Raw genomic sequence first — 17,143 nt, forward strand, 5'->3', positions numbered from 1 at the left:
CAGCTTCCCCTCCATCAGCAGTGCTCTGAGGTCACTGCCCAGGGAAAGCAGGCAGGGATTAAGGGTGCTGCTGCCCACTGCCACTGCTGCTTACCTCTGTATTTACCTGCAGGGTGGCACACAGCAAGGCACACGGGAATGAGTGTCCTGAGGGACAGCCCTGGGTGCTGCTCTAGAATGCTGTGCCCACCTGCTCTGCCTAGGTAGTTCTAGGCTGGGGAAATGAGCTGCAGCCAGAGCACCAGCTGAAACTTGGAGCTGGGGACACTGGCTGCTCCAGAAAGAGTCTCACATTTCAGTGTGCTTTGCCTTTAACATGGATGAGGTGTAAAACAAGTGAATATATACTGAGTGAGGATAGGACACACACATCCAGATCAGCTTCATGCACACAAACCAGGAATATTCATGTATTCAGCATTGACCAGCCTGGCTGAGGCACAGGCCATAGACACTTACAAAGGGTCGCTGTTATTATTTCTTATTTTTACCTTGGGTAGCACTTAGCTGCTTAGATGGGCACCTTTTGCTCTCTGACTGCACAGGCAGAGCAAGGAGAGCATCCCTTCTGCCCTGCATCATGGGGCCACCCCTCACCCGCCTCCCACTCTCTGCTGCTTTGAGCCTGTGCTCTGCAAAGGTGAGCTCCAAGGCAATTTCTCTTTGGAGGAGGAATACCAACAGTCTTGCCTGGCAAGAGTTAAACCCCATAAAACCAAGGCTTGTAGTTTTGTTTTCTTTCAATTTATACCCTTCACTTAAAGGGGGGGCAGGTGGGGAGGGAAAGAGGGGGAGAAAAAAGAAAGCCAGGTGACATATTCTAAGAGGGAGCACCGAAAACGTGTTAAGCACTTCAAAATCTCATATATTCAATCGGCCTCTGGCAAGACATCTGCCTAATGTTAGCGCTTAAATATCCTTTTCCATTTTACATGCATTCAAGTCTCATTTGAGCGAAATGAAACGGTATTATTAAAGGGAGATTTTGCACAAATGGCCTGAATTTGACATGTCAAGTTCAATGAGGCTGTTACATATGTAACACCAAAAAGGGCTCGGAGGCTGCCGGCTCTTGAAACAGCGCCAGTGGCTCAGAAATGAAATTTGCATTCAGAGAGCCCTGCTTCGCTGTGTAGAGCTGTGCACAAGGCTCGCTTGGACCCACAGAGCGTGGAGGAGCTGTGGGGCGAGCACAAGCAGGTCTCTCCCTCCGCTTTGCGAAACTGGACACACCAAGAAAGCAGCAGAGCTAGAAACTCAGGTACCTCATTCCCACTCAAGGTAGCTTTTTCAAGGGAAAGCTGGACCCTGCACCACGGTTGGATCCTCCTGAGTGATGTTCATCACTGGTCCAAAAGCTGGGTTTTGTCCCTGGTACATGCACAGGACTGATGAGGCATGGGTGGGAGCTGCCCTGTTGCCAGCATGGCTCCTCCTGCCCCGCTGCATGATGCTCGAGCTGGGTTGACCTTGAGATGTCCCTGTTCTGAAGCCAGGATGATCACACCAGTACTGCCCATGGAGGAAAAAAAGCATTGTCCCTGTCTCTGGGGGATAGCAAACCCCATTTCCACCAGCTGAGAAAGGGGTTCATTGGAGTGGGTGAGCTGCTTGCGGTGATCTGGGACATGGGTAGCATCATTCAGGTGAGATACAGCTTCCTTGTATCTCAGCCCCTAGAAGCTCCTGGAGAAATCCCTTTTCCAGAGTTGATCCAGTGCCCACCAAGCCTCCAGTGCTGCAAGCTCAGTGGGCAGGAGGGGATCTGGCTTCCTAACCCCAAGCACAGGAAATCTATGATTTTGTTGCAAATTATTAAGGTTTATTAAAACTTAACACCACAAGCCATGACTGGCTGCATCCTCTTTAAATTAAAAAAAAAAAAAGCCCTTGGAAAGCAGCCCCCTGGTTTGCTTCTCCCCATCAGACTGATAAGTAACAGCTGCTCGGCCATTTCGGTAACAAGTCGGTATTGGCAGGGAGCGGCCAGGGCTGCCAGTGCCCGTCGCGTTTATAGGCCTACATTTTATTTTTATGTTTATTGGGTTATTTGAGATCATTATTAGTTTCTCTCTTCTCTTGTTGATGTGTTCTTGCTCCTGGCTTCTCCGGGCAGGAAAGGTGGGGGAATGGGAAACGGAGCTACCCACTATAGCGAGCTGCCTGCTGGGGCTGGGCAGTGCAAGGGACTTAACCTCATCACACCCCCCTGTCTGCCAATCCTGCCCACGATTCCTGCCCTTCCTGCCTGCTGCTGCCCTGCTCCCTGCCTCGGTTTCCTCCAGGACTGGGAGAGGCCATCCCTGTGCGGAGCTGCTGTGTTACAGATTAGCCTCCATTGCCTGAATCCATCGCCTAGATTGAACGTTATCTATCACACTGCGGAGGGAGTCGTTATTTAATAATTAATAAAGACCTCTGATTCTTCCTCGCCGCCTGCGTGGCCGAGCGGAGCAGGCCAGGGAAGCGAGGGCAAGCCAGGGAGAGCTGTCTCCTCTCTAACTGCTGCTGTTATTTAAAGGAATAATGCCATTCTTTTTCATTTGTCAGCTGGCCCACAATGGCCCTTGTCACGCTTTATGATTTAGGGTTTCCTTTCCTTTCCCATTAAACGCCACCTTCCCATCACCACTTCGCGCCAGCCAGCCTCTGCTCCTGGCTTGCAGTTTCAGTTTCACTCTGATATTGGCCCAACTTCTTTGATGGGCTCCTCCGAGCACTAATTGCTTCTGTTCATTTAAACCTGTTCACTAATTTGCAGTGGCCCTTTATTAAGTTGGATGCGGCCCAAATTACACCATAAATTACTCTTGCAAGGGGACTGGGTGTCGCAGGGGATAAATGGGTTGCCTGCTCCCTGCTTCCCCCCTTCCCTATCTTCCTGTGCAACATGCAGGGAATGTGGGTGTCAGCCTGAGGGTGCAGGTGCCAAATTTGGGATATCTCAACCCAGATCCATTCTGGGAGGTCTCTCTTTAACTGAAGCTCCCTCCTGCTTCCTCCATCTGCAACACCTATCACTGGATCCAAGAAGATCCAAGCCAAGCAGGGATGGCTTCTGCATCCTCCACACTGTGCACAGCCACGTGCACGCCTCACCCTGGTGCACACACACACACACACACACACACACACTGACACACATGCTATCCCTCCTCTCCCACCACCTGCTGATGTAACTTTGCTTCTAATATGCAGTTTGATTCCTTTCCTCACCTTTTAATGACCGGAGAATTCATTAATAATTGAAATAAACACGCTCTTTCCCAAGGCTGCTGACTTTTATTAAGGCAGGGGCAGGGATTTGCCAACCCTTGGCTGCAGCCATTTCCTAAATAACTGCTAGCAGTTAAAAGGCAATTTTTTTTTTCTAATAGGTGACTTTTTTGCACTGAGGATAGCAGAAGGGAGCTGAAGGCAGCTGAGGAGCAGTGTGCACCAATGCTGCAGGGTTGCTCCATCACGGGATGTCAGCAAAATGAGAACTGCTCACTACACACACATGTCCCCAGGGAAAGGGATGTCTGTGACCTCCGTGAGGAATTTCTGCTTGCCTTTACCATTGCAGTGAACTCTGGAGAAATGTTTCTGCCCCATTGGCTAGCAGTAGATCCCCTACATCTTGTAGCTGTGGGTACCACCATCTTTTCTGCCCCATGCAGGTGCCCCAGCCAGGTCACCAGGGATGCTGATGGACCCTGCTTACCTGATGTTCAGCTGTGTGAGCTTCTCCAGCTCCTGCTCCATGTGCTCCTGCAACTCCCCGGGGCGAAGAAGGACCTGGCAGATGGGGCAGATTGGAGCCTGGCTGTCAAACAAAGTTGCTTTCTTTTTGCCTGTGAGAAGGAAAAAAAGGGAAAAAACTTTAGCTCAGATCAGCTGCCATCAGCATCGCCTGTGCTCTTCTTTGGTTCCTGTCCTAGCACAAGACTGAAATCCAGGGATTTTCTCATGGTATAGCCCTAATTTTCTCCCCATCCTACAATCCCTGGGGCAGGGATTGGCTCTCTTCTGCAGTGGCACAGCAACTGACACGAGAGCATCCCAAGCCTGGCTGTGGGCCCTCCACTCTTACAGGGAGAGCAGCAACAGCCACATTCTGGAAGTGGCCCTGTGCCAACCCAGATTCCCATTCAAGGTTCAGGTGATATGGCTTGGAGTAGATGGTTGACTCAACACTGCTCACTGTTCTTATTAAATCATTATAAAGCGCCATCTTCATCCTCCTTAACACTCCTGAAGTTGGGTGGGTCAGGATGATCCTCCCTACGAAGGGCAGAGTAAATCTCCATGGGCACACAGTGTTGGGCAGCAGAGGAAAACCCATGGTGTGAGGCTGTGGATGCACTAGGGAGCAGGTCTTGATGCTCACTCAGGATTGCTCACTCCCTCCCAGGGCTGGGCTGGGGCCCCTTGTCCCCCCTGCACCACCAGCAGCTCCAGACCCCACATCTGCTGGAGTTCTGGGCCCCCTGGGGCTGTATCACCCCTGGGTGAGATGTGGGGCTGCCTGTGTACCCTAATCTCTAGCTGGGTTGAGTCTCTGGGGCAGATCTGCAAGCGATGCATCTCCTCACACTCTCCTTACTCTCAATCCTGTCTTCTGCTTCCCTGCCCAGCCACACATCCCTGGTTCACTCCCTGATCTGAAGCCAATTTCTTCCAGCTCAGAAACTTTATTGCCCCCTCTGTAAGGAATATACAGCGTCTATTTAACATAAAATAAAACTCTAAAGCAAACAATGAAGTTCCCATAAAAGAGGGAAGCCCTCAGGTCCCCAGGCCCCCTCTCCCAGCTGTACTAGCAGCTCTGCTCATGAGAGGGCGTGCGGAGCCTGGCTCAGATGGCTCTGGCAGGGGGAAACGTGCTTTATAGCTGCCTGTTGTCATCCAGCATGAACCCTCCTGCTGGATTATTTATTTATGTATTAGACATGGATCAAATTGGTTAAATCCGAGTGAGAGGCAGTAATGCACAATAAAGCAGCCGGTGCTGGATACGAAGGGGCTGTGTGCAATGTGGCCTTCCAATCAGGAGCCAAAAGGTGCCATTTTATGGTTCCTAATGATGGCAGAGCCCAGCTAAATGAATGCCCATTAAAGGAACAGACCTTCTCAAAGGATAAAACATTGGTGTGAGCAGCTTTACTGGGCCCCTGCTTCTCCCTGTGTAACTGCCTGGCACAAGCATTTAACAAGAGAAAGGGTATGAAGTGAGTTTGAGTGTCACCTTGGCTTATCTTTGCCCTTCAGCAGGGCAAAGTGTGTCTGGTGGAAGCAGGGCTGTCACTGGGATATTACTTGCCCTTTCCTTCAGCACCTCTGTAAGAGATGGAAGAAACTGAGGCATAAGGGGCAAGCTGGGGGAGGCCAGTGCTAGGGTGCATTCCCTACCTTCCCAGCTTCCTTTTCCACTGTCCCAGTTGCAAAGCCAGGAAGAAAACCTGACTGGTCTCTCCCCTGGTCTTGAGCCACTCCCAGAGGCTCCCAGGCAGATCCAGGTGCCTTGGGCCCTCATTCCTACCACCCTTCTGCCAGGGAGGACACACTGATTTTTGGCAGCATGCAGCTCATGCAACTTGGAACATCCTCTCTCCTCCTTCCCTCATGTTTAAATAATGCCCAGAATCCAGCCCAAACCCAAACATCCAGCTCCTGCTGACCCTTGCGGGAAAGGTCGGAATTTCAGTAATTCCATCTTCCTCTTGGAGCTTTTCCACTTTTGTCTAGTGGGGGCCCAAAATAGCCCAGGAGCGTCCCCGACCACCTGCTATTTATAACCCCAACTTCACAGCAAAACAATGGAGCTGTCTGAGTCTCCCTCTCAAAATAAACAGGCAGCCTTTGAGGGACGGGAAATCCTGCTGGATCCCCGCTGTGGGGTGTACAGATGGATGGGTAAACAGGCTGCCCTCCGCCCTCCTGCACTGCATCCCCACTCCTGGGCCAGGCCACTGCCATGGGGCCCACGAGCCCCCATCACCATCCACAGCTGTGGCTGCTGGGGCTGGGATGCTCTCAGCAGCACCAAAGGGTGGAACAGAGGTTGAGCATCCCTGTGTCTCTGCTCCACAGGGAGCCCAGAGATGTTCCTTTGCAGGAGGAGGTGATGCACTGTCCCGGACCACAGAACTGGGATTGGCAGCCTTGGGTCAAGGTGCAGTCAGGGTCCCCTGCTGGGGACCAGCTGGTACACCAGACTGGTGGGATGTTCAGCCTCCTGCACGCCCAACCCCTTGCACCCTGCTTGGTCTCTGTTACTTTTCCAGGGGGTGCATATTCCTAAGCAGAGGCGACTTTGGATTTCAGTGGCTGTGGCAACCAGGAGGGATCTCAGGCCATGGGAAGAAGCCTTGCTGTCTTCCATGGCTGCTCCCAGCCCCAGCCCAGGCCAGCAGGATAAATGAGCAACAGTGGCCTTACCCACCAGCTACACCAATGATATGGCGATGAATTTGTGCCAAGGAAGGATGTGACAGCTGTCACTCCACATCCCCATGACAGCTGGGGAAGATCCCCTTGCTCCAGTGAGTGTGGGAGGCTGGTGCTTGCACTGAAACAAGGGTTTCCAGAGGGGCAGGAGAACAGGAACCTGGACATACAGCCAAGTCCCTGACGTACAGATTGCAAAGCAGGAGACAGAAGCAGCCCCGGCTCCTGGCCCAGGGGGCTGACAGCTCCCTTTCACAGGAGCAGGGCTAAGTGCAGCTGACAGGCAGAAAGAAGGGATCCTCTCCCGTGCCAGGAGGGCACCTACGCAAGCCTCCCCAGGTCTGTGGGACCCACTGCAGGGCTGCAGTGCAACAGAGGCTTCTCCTGGAATGTGTCTCCCCAAATCAGCAGCTTCCACATCTGCAGTGTGCCCGGAGCCTGGCACACACCCACGCTGGGGTGGCTTGCTCCAGGCAGTGGTACCCGTCTCCATGGTGTAGGATGCTGGGTTGTGAGGAGAGGGAGAGGATGGGCACGGCAAGTCCTCAGGCTATGTTTGTGAACACCAGGGTGGAGAGAGATGCATACATCCCACCCCTCCTCTCCAGAGCAGGGACATCCTCATATCCAGGAGCAAACAAAGGATGCTACATCATGTGTGTGGCTGGATCGTGCTGGGGTGTAAGTGCTTACCCCTCTGGATGGAGCAGAGGGCATTGATTTGCCCAGGGCAAAACAAAGAGCCCATATCCCTGAGCGGGAGGGACCTACGCCTGCTCCCTGCTTATCCTTCCCTGCCCTGTGCCAAACCCGCTCCTGGGAGACACTGAATGGCTCTTTTCAGGCTTTTGTTTTTTGGCAGCTGTGTTTTTGTTTTCTTTGCCCCTCTCTCTCCCCTTCACTCTCTGGTTACTCGGTAGGCTCGGCTCCAGTGTTTACCCTCCGCAGCTCTGCCGTGCTTCCCTTGCTGCCGACCCCCCGCTCGCCAGTGCCAGAGAGATGAAAAGGCAGAGCTTTGGTGCTCCCGCTGTTTGCACGGTCTCCTGGGCTCCGCGGAAATGTTTAACTCCAAGTGCTGAAACCGAATATTTCCTGCTCTGAAAGCAGAGTGCTCAATATGCAGATGCACCCCTGTGTGGAGGAATTTCTCCACAGGCTCTTTCGGAAGGCATCTGCAAATGGATCCCAGCCCAGGTAGGGACTGGACCAAGCCCTCCTGATCCTTCTGGGGATAGAGGGCGGGATCCTTCATTCAGTGACACTCATATGGATCCAAGATAATTCCTTTGGGAAAGGTCTAATTCACTGCAAAGCAGCTGGTAATGGGACCTGGGCTCCAGGCTGGGAGCTGGGCTCAGGTTCTGGGAACACAAGGATGACATTGAATAGGCATGAAGCCATGAAGTCACCCCTGCTCCTGCCCTGCACCTGCCTCCTCCCACCCCTGCTCCTGCCCTGATAGCACTGCAGGGTGGGATGTGTGTCACTTGGAAGGCAGAACTTTCCCTCACAAGCAGAATGTGAGCTGCTGTTTTGGAGAGCATACAAGTGAAAAACCCGAGGAACTCAGCCCACCAACAGTGCTGACAGCACAGGGTGTATACAGCCCCTCACCACTATGCAACACAGAGTAAACAATGCTCCCATCACTCAGTGAGCAAAGTTTACAAGGCATGAGGGCTCCCTCTGCACAGGGGAGCCCAGCAAGTTGCCAAATGAATGAAATAAATTGTCCATAACTCCACTGCTCATCTGCACTGATGCACAGTCAGGTGCCTCCCTAGGAACTGCTGCCGTGGGTGGCACAGGCAGTGCCACCTGTGGCTCCCCATGCTGTCCTTCCCTGTGACCAGCTGAACCTGGCTCCCATGAGGACCAGCTCTTCAGTCCCAACTCCTGATTTCTCTTACCTCAAACTCTTTTCCACTTCTCTGAGTAGCAAACCCCCCTCTTTGAGATGCCTCCCTCCATCTCACCTTCCTATTTCTGCTCTCTCCCTCTTAAACACTCCATCATTTAAACCCAATCAAAGCCAGTTGATCTGAAACTCTTCTGAATAGAAATGACCCCACGGTGGGGCCCCGCAGCCCTGTGCCCTGCTTTGGGGGCTGTGCTAAACCAGGTGGGTGGTAATGGAAATGCTGACACAGGCTCCTTGACAGCATTGCCACTGCCAGTGCCTGTAATAATCCCTCTGGCTGCTCTGCAACTCGCTTTCCGCGGCGATTATTTTCCATTCGATGATGGGCTTGCTGTTATTTGTGTACTGATAGCAGGTATCTTGTGTGACAAGCCTCCTTTCCTTCCAGCTCAAAAAACAATAATTCAAAGAAAGCCCCATATTAGCTTGGAAATAGCAAAACACTCACTCCTCTCCTGGTGAGCCCACGCCACAACTGATGAGGCTCACAGAGCCCTGGTAGTAAGTGGCAGCCAAGGAGAGGAGATGACAACAGTGGCTCAAGGAAGAGATGGTTCATGTGTTAGTGCAGAGCGCTCCAGAATAACAGTAGAGGCAAAAAATATATGGTAATAAAGTGAGGGAGCACGAATAATGTTGATGATTGCTCTCCCATCTCCCTGTTATTTACTGGTGTGGTCCCAGTGCTGTCCCCACGGAGTGGCATCCTGCCTGCTGGGCACTGCCTTGGATCCTGCTGGTTGGTACCAAAAGGTATAGGCACCCAAAAACTGGCAGGTGAGGTCAGGGCACCTCCCATTCCTTCCATCAGGGCCTTCCCATCCCTTGGGCTCCTGCCTGGCTGGGGGATGTAGACCTCAACTTGCTGCTGAGGATGGGGTGCCCTGGATCTGGCCCCTGCTGTAGCTGCTCTGCACAGGGCAGTTGAGATCCTGGTGCCAGACAGTGACAGGCAGTGAGGTGACTCCAAGTTTGAGTACTGTGGCTGGGTTCAGTGTCTGGCCATGACTGCATCCACAGCACAACTTAACTCTGTAAACACCCCAGAGAGCAGCAGGCACATCCAGACCACTGAGGAATCACCCAGCATTGAGCAGACCTCCCTTGGAGCATGCGCCTTTTGGAGGTCTCTGCAGGCAGGAAGGTGGCAGTGGTGTGAAAAAATGGCTATTCAGGTAAGAAAATATTTTTGAGGAATCACTCCTGCATCACAGCACAAAGATGCTGCAGAGCACCAGCAGAAGCTGGACTTGGATTGTGCCTGGCACAGCACAGAGCCAGTCCTGCCTTGAATCCAGCAAAGAGAGGCACAGGGATGAGTGACAGCTCGTTCTATACACCTAGGGTGTATAGAACACATAGAGACACAGACAGACAGGGGGACCTCTGCCACCCTGTGAACAAACTGGGTCACAGAGAAGACCTGTACTCACACTGCTGCATTCCCACCAAGAACCTGATCCCTGACACTGCTCCCTGCTAAGGTGCCCAGGCTGCTAAGCGGCTTAGAAAATACACCTGCTTCTCTTGAAAGTAAAAACTAGAAGGGATCTGAGGAAGAGAAGCTTGCTAAAATATTGATTTCCCTGCAAAGAAAGAGTTGTTCTTGTAGCTGTCTGTCCAGACAAGCCGGATACTGGAGAGGACTGGTGTAAACTGGTGCAGCGCTGCTGCCATGCAGTTAACCCCAGCTGAGGCTGGTCCCCTGGGTCACTCAGTAAAAATGCATGTTTGAACAGCACCCTGGACTCTTCAGAGGCTGTTTCAGGTCCTGTTGGGCCCAGCACCATGTTTCTCATGGCTAGTGGCAGCCTGGCAGCAGGAGAGGTGAGGAACCCCTTGTGATCCGACCCTGGCTCTCCATCTGCGGAGATCATGGCTGCCCGGTGTGGGGCAGTGAAGATGGATTGAGCTGGGCAATAATTTAAGAAACGGAGTGAGTCTGTACATCCAATCACTTTACAAATCAGGGGAAAGGGAGAGAGGAGGGAAGGCAGGAGGGGGGGGGGAGAAGTGAAAAGGCCGCGCAGGGAAATGCATCACAATTACTGTCTCAGCTCTAATGAGGAGCCTGTCATGAGGCTGTCATCCTGCGGAAAGCCACCTACTCAGAAAGATTCAATAAAAAAGTAGCAGAGAGATAAAAAAGAGATATATTTCAGCCCTTGCTAATATTCTTTTCATTTGTCCCAGCACAAAATAAGATACTGCACTTAACCGGCTCGGTTAAAATGAAAAGGGGGGGGGCGGGAAGGGAGCAGCATTGATCAATACCACTAAAAGCCGGGAGACACGGTGATGGAGTGCAATTTTTTTGTCTGTGCTGAAGCATAGCAGAGGCCCGGGCGGGGTAATTTATGATTCGTACGCATGCCGGCTAACTAGAGGCTGACAAGACAATGAATCCCCGATGAGAGGGACGCAGGCTGCCGGGAGAGCTGGAAAGGGAGAGCATGACAGGGACCTGGAAGGGAGAGAGGAAGAGGGGGACTGGGACAGGCTGATGGTGCTGCTCCATGTGGGGATGCCGAACTGAGCAGAGACACTTCTCTGGGTATCACAAGAGGAAAATACAGAAACACCGAGAGCAAGCCAAGGAAGGTGTTGCACTGCCTCCTTCCCTGTCCTCCTCTCTTCCAGCTCACAGCTGGGCAGCCTGCCCATACAGGCTTCTCCCGAGGAAGCCCTACAGTGCCCAGCCACACCCCTCACTGGGCTGGAGATTGACCAAATGAGGTCAGCAGGGGCCAAGGACAGAGATGATCCCTTCTCTGCTCCAGATTCTCTGATGGGTGCCAGTATGAGTTGGGAAAAGCTCACAACCATGCAGATGGATCTTCTTGCTGCCATCCATCTTCTGCTCTTGGAATGGAACCGGAGTCTCCTTCAACCCTGGTTCATCTCCCAAACATACAAGTCCTAGGGAGCAGCTGGGTCTCCCCAGCATCAGTCAGGGTCCCTGACTTCAGTGAACATGGCACAGCAGAAACACCACTGAGGGAATCCTCCAGCTCTGCCTTCCGTCCTGGGGGATCTCCTAGGGCATGATGCACCTTGTTCCCCCCCATACTTGAGCTGCCCTCCATCCCATGGGTCTTTTTATACCATGCACCCCAGACTGGCCAGGCTGTGGACAAACCACCTAGAGCCCCTGGGACCCCGGGATCATGCCTGCAGTTCTGCAGACTCCATGGCCCATGGCCAGTCCTTCCTCAGTGGTATTGGAACAATATTCAACACAGTGGGGACTTGCAAAATGAGGCATGGGACACAGCACACTTCCCACACATAGCAGTGAGGCAGAAGACCCCAGGGCTCTCTCAGTCCCGTGCCATGGCCGGACAGAGTGTGGGGAATGATTCTGCCTCTTCACCATCCCTCCTCCTCCTCCTCAGACACCTGGAATGCCTGGGGCTGTGTACCCAGGGCTGGCAGCTGGGCAACATCCTCCAATGTGCCTGGCCTCCAGCCCTGTTTGCTGTTACAAGGGCCACTTCTTGTCACTGGTCGGACAAGTTACCCAACCTGGAGTTTCCGGTGGCTTGGTAGGAGAGGTGGAAAGGAGAAGCTGTTTGGCTGCATTGCCAAAGTGTGCCTTAACTGTCCATGCTCTGCATCAACTCTCGGGATGGAAAGACCTGGAGCAAAGCACCTTCTTTAAATGCCAAAAAATAATGGCAGTGGGAACTAAAAAAGGTGGGCATTTCACAGAAACATTCTTGTAGCCGGTGGGAGACTGTACAAGAGCTGGGGTCTGAGGTCTGCAGACATTTGGGGCCTGTTTTGGGCCATGATTGCTTAATCTGTAGCAGAAACAGAGATACAGTTGATAGTGGGAGCAACAGCCCTGCAACTGGGACTGGGGAAGACCTGCAGGGGTTTCTCCCCCCAGCTTCATTCCACCATCACATCCAGCTCCCTATAAAACATGCAGGATGATCCTGCACCAGGCTGCAGCTGCTCAGCTGTCTCAGCCCCACCTGCCTCCTCCTCTGAGTTCTCAGCAAAGGACCTGACTGCATCCTGACAGAGGATCAGCCTGGAAAGGAATCTTTGCCTTCACCACTGGCAGTGAAACAAGAGCCTAGGAACTACCCCACTGCCAGTAGACTGGGGCATGCCGAGGGTCCCCCCACAGCCCAGGGAGGTACCCCAAGAGGGGCTCCAGCCCCATCCTGGCTGCAGAAGACGCTTGCAAGCAGCCATGCTGCTCCATTGCCCTTGACTTGGAGGGCAGTCTGTGAAGTTGGTGATATACTGATACACCTATAATTCGAAGGGGTGATGTGGTAGAGTCTTTCCCTACCTCCCACCCACTCCCTTCCTGCCACGTTCCAGCTCCTCTCCTCCCTTGGGGATGTGTGGGGCACATATCGAAAACACAGATATTGAACTGTCAAAACTATTTCCTACAAGAAAATAGATTCATCAGCTTGCAGCACACAGGGTCATTGCCACATTTTCCCCTCGCGCCAGCACCTGCACATGCCGGCGCATACCCAATGCCTCTTCGCAGCACCGGCACTTTAGCTTGTAGCTCAGGGCCCTTAAGTGACTTTGAGAAATGGATAATCGATTATAATTCCACGGGCCTCTCTGCAGATTTATCCGGAGAATGTATAAAAGCCAGGGATTGGGAGAAGCGGGTCCTTCTGGCCAACACGTCAATTGCCTGTGCTTTTCGTGCCCGGCTCGGAAAATCGCATCCCGAGCACGACTCTGTTTAATCCATCAGTACACAATCAATGCACTCTGTAATCAACTCTTGATCACTTAATTTTACACATGTTGGCTGAATCCCTTTGTTTAATCACTAGATCAGGCCGCCTTGTTGCACTGCCCCCTCCCTGCTTAACCCTCCCTGACCCTCATCCCCTGCTGTCGGCACTACCAAATGCAGCCCAGAGCCTTCATTTCACCTTGAGGAAGAGCTCCCATGAATTTAGAGAGTCATGAGATGGCAGAAAGGGAAAGAGAAGGAGTGAAAAATAACACTGGAGAGAAAGAAAATTTTTTCCCTTCTGTGTCTTCATAGAGCTCATGCTGGCCTTTTCTATCCATGTAACAGCGACCACTACTGGGGTTTAAAGAGGGGCTGGATGTTGGGGTATGAGCACTGAAGCCCTGTAACACCCCAGGGAGAATGAGCACATTGGGCTGCTACTGGGAAGATGCACCAGCAAATGACGAGCACTCATCACCCAGCTCCATCTGTCCCCTCAGCATCCTCCCCACTCCCTGATTATTTTGACTGTTTTAGCAGCCAGTGCCATTATGAGCAACAGTTCTTGATCTTTCCCTCCCAGAGGCATCCTTGGGAGCATCACTCCCATCTCACCAGGGTTCATCTCCCTTTTCATGGCAAGAGCACGACCCTTGGGTTGTGAATGCATGTAAACACAGCTATTTGGCATTTTTAGCATGATTTGTGTCACTAGCCTGGTGCCATCTCACCCTTCGCGTGTGTTCTGCCGGCGTGCCAGGGTCAGTGTCTGGGGATACTCATAGGTGGAAATGTCTGATGGCCTGACAGTGAAATGCACTGGGATTTTGCAAGAAGATTTTGTTGCACTTTAATAGTGTGATGAAAGCCTGGAGCTCAGAGATAGGGGGACCACATACTTGCAATCCAAATGTGGGCCATTTTGACTGGACACGTAGGTCACACAGCACGTTCCTCCTACACGAGCAGCACAGTGGTCACTCCCAACCCATTTAAATCTTCCTTTTTAAAGAGGCCTTGGTGCTGCCTCTGATTTGGCACGTGGAGTAACTGCTGCTCATTCCTGCAAGAATAAATGATGGGATATGCTTGAACAAGAGGGATATGGAAGCACAATTGCCAGGGGAACGTGCAAATGTTAGCTTTGCACAGGAAACTCGCACAAAACTGTGTGTTGACACCAAGAGGCCAGTTATAGGACAAAGCAGGCACGGATGTTTAAAGAGAATTCCAGTTGCTATCCTATAGCAAATAGTCTTCAAAGAGCCCCTGGAGCTCTTGGCTTCTCAGCATGGAAAGAGGAGCTTGTGCAAGATGAAACACAAATAAATAGTTTACCATAGAAAAGATATCCAAGGCAAAGAGTGAGATGTAAGTTTTAGCTCTCACATTAGCCAGCTGGGGTTTTATTGGTCCCTAAGTAAAAGCTGTAAATAAAGTACAAACCCAACCTGCATATTGTCAAGCTACATTTAAAAAAAGCCCACAACTTAATTGCACTCAAGAGCACCAAGGGGCGAAGTCACGCACGGTACATCACAAGGCAGCCCACAGAGCTGTTTAGTAAAGTGTAAATCCAAGAGCTGAACAAGTGGAACCTCTTACCTTGGGATCTGCCAACAGGCACAGATTACTCTGCCTTTGCTAGCACAGCTCATTCTGCTCCAGAAACTCTTGGTAATGGATTTGTAAGGAAAAGGAGCACAAAATGCCCTCTTCTTTGCTCACGCTGACATTGGTGGCAAGGACGAAGGATGGGTGGTGAGTTGGATGTTAAGACTCCATCTCCTTGTTTCCAGCCTCCTGTCTGGCCACAGGCAGCAGAAGTAATGCTGCACTTTAGGGAGGCACAGGCCAGGTGACAGGGACAGCAGCTCCAATTGGAGTATGCCAGCAGGGAATGGTGAGCCACCAGAGCATCTGCCCCTCCTGTCCTGACTCTCAGGGTTCCCAGGGACTCCTGTGTCAGCCTCTACAGTGCTCCTGGGGTCTTCCAGAGCAAAGACAGGTCTTCCCTCCACGTCAGGCTCTCATCCCTCTTACACAAAGCTTAGCTGCTTTTTTCATCCATTTTTTATTTGGATTCATTTTTTAAACTGTCATACATGCTGATATGTTGAGAACATCAAATCAGCTCACCTGGCTCACTTTCAGGAATCACTTGTCCCAGCAGATCTATGCTTGGGATCTGGTCTGGGCTTCTGACTGACTAGTGTCTGCAGGGATTTTTTTCCCAGGGTCTGCACTTGTTCAAGGCAGTCTGACTTCCAGGGGATTAGAGAAATCCACACTAGGTCATTCTGTCCCCAGAGTCCTGGGTGGACCCTCTGAACCCCTGGCCAGGAACTACTCTTCTTCCTTATCACTTGGGACACCACCCACTGTCTGTGTTGGGGTCCTGTGCAGGAGCAGGGGAGGATGAGGCCTCACATACACATCACAAGCAATCAGGGATGCTGCTCTGCCTGGAGAGCAAAGTGCCCGGGTGGAGCATGCAGGATGGGAAGCCAGGCAGAGATGGGATATGCCCAGGCTGGAAGAAGGTACCATCCAAGCTGAGGATGTGTTTGCAAATCCTGGACCAGCAGCAGTGAACCCTCTAGGAAGAGCAGGAAAGACTTTGCTGCAAGCCAGCTTGGAGGAGAAGGAGCACAGGGATGGAGGAGAGCCTCCCCCGCTCTCACCCACATGCCGACACAGGCGATAGCAGTGTCACATCCCTTCCACTGTTTTCAGGTGGAGAGAGGGAAATGAAGGAAAAAACCCCCAAAACAACCTGCCAAGGACTAATTAATATTTAATTTACTGCAAAATGTACTTATTATTCTCAAGTAATTGGCCGACTGCACAGCTGTGACCACTAATGAACAGAGGGGGGGCAAGGCGCAGGGACAGGAGGTGGGTGGGGGGAGCACAGGGGTGGTGGTGTCTTTGATCAGACCCTGCTGCCTGCCTTTTAATGTGCATAATAAGAAAACTTAAACAGCTTTGATTTTTTTTCCCCAAGATCTAAAAATGGCTGTGATGCCACTAATGGATCGCGTTTAGCTTATTGCACTGTAATTGCCCTATTATCGCTGCAACTTTAACAAGGGGGGAAAAAAGGACTTTGGAAGATGGCATTTGCAAATAGGTTGTTGAATAGCACTGCTGCTAAACACAGAGAACACAGGCGAGTCCTCCTTATTGTGATTCCTAGCATAGATTCCCAATACCTGAGGCACTCAGCATCCCTGTCTCTATTGCTGCTTTTCGCTCTGTGATTGAACTATTGGCTCATTTAACTCTAAGGATGGGAAATATTTTTTTACCTGCTAATAGAAGTGTGGCTTGGTTGTGGCCCAGCGTACATTTTTAGATCAGTTTTTCTTGATAGCTTATTCTGTGGAGAGAGTTAATTTCCCCCCAGTGCAAAGTACTTAAGTGGGATTTAAGTGGCATGGGAGTCTTTTGCTGACCCCTCAGCACAAGGTGAAATCTGCCCTAAGAGCCTTTCCTCCCCAGAGAGAGATGCTCAGCACAAAGTGAGGACACATCCCGATGCTTCAGCCTCTTAATCTGCTGCTGGGACTGGTGTTTCACACGCAGTCCTGACCTGCACAGGCTCAGCTTTTGGGCACAGGACAACCTCATCCCCATACCCCAAGCTGCCTTGGCTGATGCCCTAGAAAATGTCTTTGCTAGGTTGAGGGGATGTGGAGGAGAATGGGAAAGGTATTGAAAGTCCAGGTTTCTTGTTCTTTCTGAGTCCTGACCTGCTCAGACCCTTGCTGTTCCCTCCCAAGACGGGCAGTCACTGTAGCTGTCACTTATTCTCCTGGAGGCTACCAAGACCAGGACTGTCTTTCCTTTGCCCTGAGCCTCACCCTTCCTCTCCTCCTGCATCCCCCAGTCCAATGAAAGGCCTGGTGGTGGGTCTGAGGGCTCCTTCAGCCTTACAACAGCATTGAGACTCAGGCCAAGTTCCCATCCTGCTTCCATGGGTGTAAATCCAAAGCAGCATCATGGACTTTAACAGCACAAAAGCCAGATCAGCACTTGGCACCTCCGCTCCTCTCGACATCCAA

At 51.8% G+C, this 17,143-nt stretch overlaps 1 protein-coding gene across 1 annotated transcript in view; it reads right to left on the reverse strand.

Annotated features, from left to right (window-relative positions):
* The window catches only part of RNF220 (ring finger protein 220), a 217,791-nt gene that overhangs the window by 78,057 nt on the left and 122,591 nt on the right, over positions 1 to 17,143 (reverse strand). Inside the window, exon 4 of the mRNA XM_084211595.1 lies at positions 3,707 to 3,836. Coding sequence (XP_084067721.1) covers positions 3,707 to 3,836 — 130 coding nt within the window. The remainder of the gene's footprint in view (positions 1 to 3,706; positions 3,837 to 17,143) is intronic.

Source organism: Fringilla coelebs (assembly GCF_963513975.1).
Source record: "Fringilla coelebs genome assembly, chromosome: 9".
Classification (NCBI taxonomy): domain Eukaryota; kingdom Metazoa; phylum Chordata; class Aves; order Passeriformes; family Fringillidae; genus Fringilla; species Fringilla coelebs.